The 9,859-nt window shown below is 41.1% G+C and overlaps 1 protein-coding gene across 1 annotated transcript; it reads left to right on the top strand.

The window, feature by feature from the left end:
* Positions 1-1,689: 1,689 nt before the first annotated feature.
* LOC149273322 (GPI-anchor transamidase component PIGT-like) lies at positions 1,690-9,818 on the top strand. The gene is made up of 12 exons (XM_089506459.1): positions 1,690-1,870; positions 3,251-3,428; positions 3,675-3,802; positions 4,276-4,376; positions 4,773-4,859; positions 5,111-5,198; positions 5,528-5,625; positions 5,874-6,042; positions 7,770-7,970; positions 8,375-8,540; positions 9,127-9,210; positions 9,566-9,818. Exons 1-12 carry the CDS (start codon positions 1,690-1,692, stop codon positions 9,816-9,818), a joined length of 1,734 nt encoding a protein of 577 aa, XP_089362585.1.
* The last annotated feature ends 41 nt before the right edge of the window (positions 9,819-9,859 follow it).

Raw genomic sequence — 9,859 nt, 5'->3', positions numbered from 1 at the left:
ATACCAGCATTTCAAATACCTTGGGGTGTCTAGTTTTCAAAAATATGTGACTTGATGGGGTAAATTGCATTGGTCGGCTTCAAAGATACCCGCAATGGCACATGGGGGGAAGAATTACCAGATTTGGAAAAAAAGGTTTTGAAATAGCAAAACGCTACCTGTACTTATTGCCCCATAATGTGCAGAAAAAAGCAAAAAACCATAAAAACATTGGGTATTTCTAAACTCAGGACAAATAGTAGAATCTATTTAGCAGGCTTTTTCATTCGTTTTTGCAGATGAGTAAAAGTTTTTTGTTTAAAAAGTTCGAAAAAGTAATATTTTTAACCAAAAATACCCATATTTTATCATTTTTGTTATAGCAAATTAGATGATATGATAAAATTAATGGTATCTAAAGAAAGCCCAGTTTGTCCTGAAAAAAACAATATATAATATGTGTGGGAGCACGAAATGAGAAAGAAGAAAATCACAGCTAAACAGTAACACTGAAAAATTTTAAGAGCCATTCTCCCACAATATACTACATATAATATAGTAATAACCCCTATTGTCCTTAAGGGGTTAAAAACTACACAGATTTTTAACTGTAGAAAGGAGTTTTAAAAAATGACATTATTCTAACAAATGAAACAGAAAAGAACAGAGGTCTTGCACACACTAACACTCACGCTATCATCACACCATCATCACAGCCTGACCACGTCCAGAGGCGAGGACCCGCCAGTCCAGGCCCAGACAAGCCACCCGGCACACGCTGGGCAAATGCTGGTGGGCCACTGGCCGGCGGCGCCCATTACTCACGCACTTACGCCATCAGGCGCCCACTGGCCTTAAAGTGGTAGGGCCAAGTGTTTTAAGAATTTTGGACTAGGCTGGCGGCACTTGCCCGCCTCCCCTTCCAGCCAGCCGGGTGCTGAACTCATTAAAAAATAAATTGTTTTAGACTGGGGGTCCCTGAAAACAGAGACACCTGGTCACCCTTTTTTCTGGGGGGGGCATACCTCCCAACACTTAATTACCCATGGGGCACTTTTGATTTGTTTAAGGGTATTATTAGGGGTATTATTAGGGGTACGATTAGGGGTTTGGCTAAGGCCAGTGCTTTAGCGGCTTTTTATATGACTTTATGTCCTATTTTTAGCTTTTTTTAATTAATAATTTAGCGGAATAGGGTGTTTTATTTAAACAACTTTATTTATAAACATGTCTTCGGTTGTTTCTATACATAGTTATGTGACTTTTAGGGCTGTAGAACCCCGTGATCTGCCCCACACCCAGCAAACACTCTGAGCTCCTAGAAAAGAGGGGCATAAGGGGAGGAAAAAGGAACAGAGAAATCTGGGTCACTTGTTCTGTCTTTACTGCGTACGTTGTTCTTATACAAAAGTATATGTTGGCCCAATAAAAGGCTACCTGCTCGGCTTCGGTAATTATCACCCTTACGGGACTGTTTACAGAAACCCTGTAGTGTTTGGCAGCTATGGCACCAGCGCTTCATTCATTTGACAGTACACTGACAGCTTTGCTCTCATTGGCTGTAGTACTTCCTATGGACTTCTTCCAATGATTGATTGCACGCCGCCCCGGGCTCCCTCTCATTGGCCGCAGTCATAGATACCGAATCCTATTGGTCAGTTGCTTCCCGTGCTCGGGGAAGGCGGAAGTGAAGCCAGCTGTGAGGGAAACATGGCAGGTGTGGGGTTGCTGTGGCTGCTGCTCTGTGCTGCTCGGGCGGTGGAAGGAACCGGACAGCCGGACGGAGACTCCTTCCAGGAGGAATTACTCCTCACCCCTCTGCGTTCCGGAGACATCGCCGCTACCTTCCAATTCAGGACCCGCCTGGACGCGGATCTGCGACGGGAGAAAGGTGAGGAGACGGTGGGGCCTTGAGGCCTCGTTTATGTGACAATAAATACACTTTACTTCCCATTATATCTAGGCCGTTGGGTGGGCAGCATTGTTTAGAACAACCCAATCAATAAATAATAATTATTATTATTATTAACACTAATGCATTGATTTCTGCATCATTTATTGTTGGTGTTTTTATTTATATGTCTTTAAAGCATCATTAAGCGGTGCCGGGTATTCCTCTTTATTACAGCACACTAATTAGCATATTAATAATGCCAGGCTTATGACATCACGCTATGAATGTATCTCTGTATTACCCATAGGCGTTATACTTGGGTTCTCTATATAATGCTATGCGTATTACATTATATATAAAGCAGCTCGTTCCCTGACGACGGAGAAAAGCCGTGATACGCACGAGACCTCTGGGCGGGTGGATCATTTAGATCGGTGTTTGAGACGCTGAGGGTGATGTGGCTTGTGTCTCGTTTATATGAATGATAGATAAGGGACATAAAATACATTTAAATGCAGATCTTGTTTTATTGTACGTTCTGCTGGCCGGTCTGTCATACAGCGAGATAAAGGCATGGGCTTGGGTGTTGCTTTTTCATGTGATGCTCTCGTTGACTGTACTTAGCAATAAAGCAATAAGAATGATAGATTTTCGGTTTAAAGTGTATGAAGTCTTAAAAGCTTTATCCTCAACATCACCGTCGTCGTCCATGCAGTCACTGTGTCTCCAAAGGGTCTCCTTAAACCAGGATGCCGCGGCTATCGTGTAAATAAAATAAAACACGTTAAGTTTGAAAATGTTCATTGTTCAATTAAAGTAGGGTTTGCATAAAAGCATAATGCTTCATACGTTTTTTTTTTTTACTAGAAACCAACAATATTTACGTGTTTAATTAGCTAAAGTGATTTCCATAAGTAGTCTTCCTTATATTATTATTATTTGTAATACCGAGTGCATTATCAGTCGTTCTTATTGTTCGCCAGTCTGTCTAAATCTACAGGATCATGTACTTTATATTAGGAGAGCAGCAATAATTTAACATAATTCTAACTTAAAAATATTGACTACATTATGTGTTAGATTTTGGGGACCTTTTTTTTTTCCAATATGTCCATTATGTTGAATTAATACAATGTAATATTTATTAATGGCATCTATTAAAACATTTCTAGAGGCAGGGGGATATTAACTCTGTTCGAGGGGGCAGCCGCAGGCAGAATTGGGTAGCCCTGTCGGGGAATTCTGTGTGTCTGGTATACTGTATTTATTTTAGTTATTTTTATGAAAATGGTCAGTGCAGTTTAATTATAAATTATTATTGATATTTCATATGGCGATCCTACATTAATAACCTGCTTAATACCTTTTTCACTTTAGTATCTCACTACAGGTTATTCCCCAAGGTACTTGGGCAAGTGGTGTCTAAACATTCGGTTCAGGAACTACACTTGTCTTTCACGCAAGGCTTCTGGCGCAGCAGGTCCTGGGGGCAACCTCTTTTGCAAGCCCCCACCGGGGCTGAACTCTGGGTCTGGTTTCAAGATTCTGTTACTGAGTAAGTTCATTTATTAGTGTTGTGACATGTAGACGCAGGACTCAAAATGTTTCTGCTGCTTACCAACTGGAAGAAAAGCTAGTCTGGAAAGTAAAATTATCAGCCCTGTCCAAATATATATGTATATTTCTGTAAATGCTTTCTAGAAACCTTTAATACCCACTGATTTTCTTCTGTAACTTGGAGGCAGTTGGATGTGGGAGGTGATTTATTTATTTTTTGTGGAATTATTTATTTCTTTTGTAGCGTCAACAAAACCTGGAAGGAGCTCAGTAACATTCTCTCTGGAATATTCTGCGCATCGCTGAACTTCATTGATTCAACCAACACGGTTACTCCAACGGCATCTTTCAAGCCCCTGGGACTAGTGAATGGTGAGTGTAACAGACCACTGTAAGCATAGCTCAGTTTGCTTACCACACTTCATTGGGATTCCCTAACCATGAAAGCTTATTTATGTACTGTATGTGTGTTTTTCATCACATTAGCATTTCATTTTTTTATTTTTTTTTAATGTTAAACCCCCCCCCAAAGACCTGTGTAGCCAATTATGATTGGTTAACTCCTGTTCCGTCTTCATGATTTCATTTAAAAATGTTTGTAGACTACTATACCTCCCCTCTTACTTTACTGTAAACTATAAAGCTCTAAGTACACCTGTTAGAGCTTGATAAAGAAAAATATATACATACTAAGTTGGGTAGAATTCTCAACACTGGCCCTAATCCTTTGCCACAGGTTCTCTAAAAACATTATTGTGAAGAATTTCTTGTGCATGAATGAAGCCTCTAATATGTGATAATAGCAGGCAAGGCTGTGGCATTACAAGATGTGTTTTGTCTTTCAGTTACAAACCATCATCTGCTAAAATATGCCACCCTACCAAGAGAGATTGTGTGCACAGAGAATCTCACCCCATGGAAGAAGCTTCTGCCCTGTGGATCTAAGGTATTCTAACTCTGCTTAGCTAATCCTTTACACCCGGGACTGCCAACAAGCAGATCTCCAGTACATTTTTGGGGGGGTTCTCCTAAAGTAGAATCATGCTAGTTCAACAACAGACGAACACCTACCTGTTTGCTATCTCTGCTTTAGAGTGAACTCCTTTGGTGTCCTTGACAACCTTAATCCTGATATAGCTTTACAGTTTAAATATTTGGTATTTGAAAACTGGATTTCTTTATTATTCAATTTTTATTGAAAGATTTTCCAAAATATTGTTTTTGTAGTACAAGCAGAGTTTTTTGTGACTCTATGAACATCAGGACAAACTGCTTTTGGTCTATGGCCTGAATTTCAACAGCCGTGCAAGTCTAAGTTCTCTGTCTTACTCTTTCTGTGCAGGCTGGCCTGGCTACACTGTTAAAGGCAGAACGTTTGTATTACAGCAGTTACAACTCCCAGTCTGTGCACATTCGGCCCATTTGCAGGGTAAGTGGATACATTTTGAAGCTAACAAAGTACTTCCTGTATTCGAGCATTATGCGGGGTGACGCGAGGTGAGGATGAGATCTTGTTTCAATTAATAACTGCAGTTATCATTTCCATTATTATTATTGTTGCATTAAGGCAATTACTGAAAAAAAAGTTTATTTTGTCGGTAGGAAAAAAACGTAATGAAATATGTTTTGCAAGCTTGTTCTCTCTGAGCGTAATATCTGGTTATTGTTTGTTTTTTTCAGAATGCAGATTGTTCCAAAGTTTCCTGGGAGTTAAGACAGACTCTCACTGTAGTGTTTGATATGTACTCCAGCGGACTAGGGAAAAGAGGTGATTATCTGATATACTGTATCGATTGATACTCATGGTAATGATCTCAAGGAATACAGTTTAGATCGTTTCAATCCTTTAAACAAGTAGATGCTTTTTAAGAAAACGTAATTCTCAAGTGTGCAGTAATCTGCATACCCAATGCTGCCTGGTACAGTATATGGGTGTTTATAGAATCTAACCGTGTACTTTGGATCAAAAATACATTGTATTGGTCTGCCTTGAAGCGCTTTCACCCTTCTGGAATGTTCTAAATTGAACACCCATCAGTAAGGGGAAAAAAACTAATAATGATCTTAATAACAAGCTTTTTTTTATTTTACTTTTAGATTGGTCCCTTTTCAAGATGTTCTCTCGTACAATAACAGAATCGTGTCCCCTTGCATCACAGAGCAAAATATACGTGGATGCCTCTGCATATGACAAGGTAAAATATACTGACGCTTGCTAGTTAAAACATGTATAAAATCTGTATGGTTTATAGTATTCAAAGAGTTAAGTTCAGTGTATGAGTAATGATCATGTGGTGGATTTTTATTAGACAATCTGAGCATGAACAAGACTCACACAGTATGTGTATTGTGTTCTAACAAATACTCTTTTTGTTTGGGTGGTTTTTTTTATTAAATAAATAGTTTCCTTTTCAGACTTCTGTCCCCGTTTGGCTTTTCACAGGAGAGCGAGCTATTTGACGTGAGTCCCCTAACCCTTCTGGAGAGTCAGACTGTTGTTCACGGTGACAGAAAAGTATATACGATGTATGATCTTTTAGAACCAAGCGTATTCAACACTTCTAGGAACCTAAACATTGCGCTGAAGTGGAAAGGGGGACTTTCTGAGTCGGGTGAGCACACCATCAGAGGGTGGGGAATTGTGATGTGTTTTGTAGGTTCCCCATATTCTGTTGCATTGAGTATAAAATACAGTGAACTAAAGTACTTTAATAAATTGCATGATATCGTTTTATAGCAAATGTTAGTATATGTCCCATCGTTACACTTTATGTCATGTCAGCTTCTGCAGATCCTTTTTATCCTTTCAGAGATCTGATCGGTACAAGACTTGGAGAGCAGACTTTGCTATTTCGCTAGGTACCACCTAGGCCAGATTTTTGTGGACCTCCTTGTGATTGAGAAGCGACATTAGTGGCCATTAGTGACTTTAAAAAAAAAATACAGGCTACTTCTAGACCAGGGGTGGGCAATTAATTTTCCCATGGGGCCACATGAGAAATTGGAATGGTTTTAGAGGGCCAGACCTCTACAAACTACAAACTCCGAAGCCTTGTCCATTTTGTTAACTTATGTGCTGTTTAATAAAGTTATTCAAGCCTACGTCATTGGTAGAGGTGCTTGAATAAGTAAGGCCTGAATAACTATTAGCACAGCACAGAAGTGAACAAAATGAACAAGGCTTCGGAGTGCATACCGTATTTTTCGCTCTATAAGACGCACCTGCTGATAAGACGCACCTAGATTTTAGAGGAGAAAAAAAGGAAAAAATATTTTGAGCTAAAAAATGGGCTAAAATATTTATTACAATAACTGAATAAGCTATGAACACAGTAAGACACACGCAGTAAGACACACACAGACACAGTGAGACACACACAGACACAGTGAGACACACACAGACACAGTGAGACACACACAGACACAGTGAGACACACACAGACACAGTGAGACACACACAGACACAGTGAGACACACACAGACACAGTAAGACACACACAGACACAGTAAGACACACACAGACACAGTGAGACACACACAGACACAGTGAGACACACACAGACACAGTGAGACACACACAGACACAGTAAGACACACACACAGACACACACAGACACAGTGAGACACACACAGACACAGTAAGACACACACACACAGTAAGACACACACACACAGTAAGACACACACACACAGTAAGACACACACACACAGTAAGACACACACACACAGTAAGACACACACAGACACAGTAAGACACACACACACAGTAAGACACACACACACAGTAAGACCTCCCTCCCTAACCCCCCTTCTCAGTATCTCCCCTCTAACTCCCTAACCCCCCCTTCTCAGTATCTCCCCTCTAACTCCCTAACCCCCCTTCTCAGTATCTCCCCTCTAACTCCCTAACCCCCCCTTCTCAGGATCTCCCGCCCCGGTCACTTACCTTAAACTCCTGTGTTGGAAGCGTGAGGCGTTTGTCTCGGGTGCCGGCGCTTCACTGCTGATCGCCGGCGTCTGACGTCATATGCCGGCGCCCAGCGTAAAGCGCCGGCACCCGAGACAAACGCTTCCAACACAGGAGTTTAAGGTAAGTGACCGGGGCGGGGGGGGACACCGGACTCATTGGTGAGTCACCAGGACACTCTTTGCGGGCCGGTCCGAGCTATTCAGCGGGCCGGATGTGGCCCGCGGGCCGTGCTTTGCCCAGGTCTGTTCTAGACCGTCTAGAAACAAATAAACAAATGTAACTTGTTCGTACCAAAATGTTAAAAATAGTTACTATGTGTTTTTCTTATTACATCATTTAACGGTTCATTGTTATTTGTATGCTTCTCAGGCCCACCTCAACCTCCTGTCTTTCATGCTGAGCGCTATGTGAGTGGCTACGGGCTGCAGACAGGGGTAATTAATACCATGGTGTATAACAACCACCCATATAGAGCCTTCCCTGTTATTCTGATGGAGACTGTGCCCTGGTACCTCCGTCTGTACGTTCACACACTGACCATCACCACCAAGGGCAAAGAGAATAAGCCAAGTAAGTGTGCCATGATACTACATTGTTGGACCCTTCCTGTATTCTTGGGAATATGTAACCGCTGTAGACAACGTAATGCAGAGCTTTTTTTTAACAATTGAGAAACTTTCAGGGGGTCTATATAGATGTTACCTTGATTTTACATTAGTTACTAAAGTGAAGTCACAACTGTACTCAGAGCTGCCCTTAGAATTTTTCGGGGCCCACTCTCCAAACGCCCCCCTCAAAATAAAAATACTTTGAAGCTTACCAATTGCAGGTGGTGGCTACCCACAGCAGTTCCCTCACTGCTCTCGCCGTACTGAGCGCCAGTATGTAATGCCTAAAGGCATAATCCATCTTGTGTGATGATGTCATAGTACAGAGTTTGTATTTAACTCTATTTTTTTGTTTTGTTCTTGTAGGCTACATTTATTATGAGCCAGCAAAGGACCGCCACCGTCCTCACCTCCTGGAGATGCTCATACAGCTGCCTCCCAACTCCGTCACTAAGATAACCATTGAGTTTGAAAGGGCGCTACTGAAATGGACAGAATACCCCCCTGACCCTAACCATGGATTCTACATTAGGTTGGTTTCCCATGGAGTATAGTGAAGAGTTGACCAATGTCAGTCTCAAAAAAAGACTTTTTATATATATATATATATATATATATATATATATATATATATATATATATATTTCAGATGGTATTAAAGATATTATATGAATGCTGTCTTTACTTGGATAGGGATTCTGGTTTTGTTTGTCACCTCAACAGTAGTACATTTCATAATGTGCTACTGTGACGTCTCTACATTCATCCACAAGTAGACTACAACAGCAAACTGTTCATTTCTATGTCATTTCCACTCTGGGGATTGCAAGACCTCCAGCTATCATTTATGCAGAAAAAAAAAACCCCACAAAGGCTTTCCTCTGCTAAACTAGGAACTTCTCTTAAAAGGTAGATGAATGTAAAATGCCGTTCTTTAGTAACAAGCAAAAAGTTAGTGGGTTTTGCACCATTTTAGTATCTCGGTCCTCTTTCTTTTTATGTATGTCGTCATTTTTTTGTATGGCGCTGTAGGCATATTTGTGGGAGATGGTGGAGTTTTGTTTGTTTTCACAATTAGTGTTAACGTGTTGTTTTTATTTATTTTAACCTTTAAATAGCCCATCAGTTTTGAGCGTTCTCATCCCCGGTACAGCCAGCGTGAAGTCGGATGAATTGGAGGAGAGCCCGCTCTTCACAACTATGTAGGTTTTTATGTGTAGCTTATAATTAAAGCAAAATCTATATTGAAAATGTTTGAGATTCAATGTACGTAGAATTGCTCCGATACCCGTTTGCTTGTCTGTTTCAAAAAATATTTTTCACATAATGCAGTGGTTTTGACAGGCGCATATTGGGGCAAAGAGCTGGTAAAATGCTATCGGGGTCTAAATATAAGGAACAGGGCCCTCTTAACCTAACGTAACAGTTTGCCTTAAGTCTGTTTCATTCTATGTTTGTCGGACCCTTTGAGTGTATGTACTGGAAGAAGCGCTGCGTAAATAGTTGGCGCTATATAAACAGGATCATAACTATTTTTGTGCGTTCTTCCCTTGGCAGATTCCCATCCTCCGACGGTTCCAGTTATTTCATGCGCCTTTATACGGAGCCCCTGCTAGTGAATTTACCCACCCCGGATTTCAGCATGCCATACAATGTAATATGCTTGACGTGCACTGTGGTGGCGGTGGGCTATGGCTCCTTCTACAACCTGCTTACACGGACCTTTCAAGTTGAGGACGTCAAAGGAGGTGGTTTAGCCAAGAAGATTGCTAATTTTATACGCCGGATCCGTGGGGTTCCTCCTCTGTGACATGCCAGGTATCTGAGATGGGAGAAGATTGTAGAGCTGCA

This window comes from Sceloporus occidentalis, unplaced genomic scaffold (assembly GCF_023333645.1).
Source record: "Sceloporus occidentalis isolate IW3139 unplaced genomic scaffold, rSceOcc1.0.p SCAF_385, whole genome shotgun sequence".
NCBI classification, from domain to species: domain Eukaryota; kingdom Metazoa; phylum Chordata; class Lepidosauria; order Squamata; family Phrynosomatidae; genus Sceloporus; species Sceloporus occidentalis.
Note: the sequence above shows the minus strand (reverse complement) of the source record. Positions and strands in the feature narration are given on the sequence as shown.

Excerpts from the sequence above, each read along its gene's own strand:
- LOC149273322 (XM_089506459.1), top strand. The coding sequence starts at position 1,690 with ATGGCAGGTGTGGGGTTGCTGTGGCTGCTGCTCTGTGCTGCTCGGGCG. Across the intron at positions 3,803-4,275 it reads GCCCCTGGGACTAGTGAATG|TTACAAACCATCATCTGCTA; the intron begins GTGAGTGTAACA and ends TTTGTCTTTCAG. Across the intron at positions 4,377-4,772 it reads TTCTGCCCTGTGGATCTAAG|GCTGGCCTGGCTACACTGTT; the intron begins GTATTCTAACTC and ends CTTTCTGTGCAG.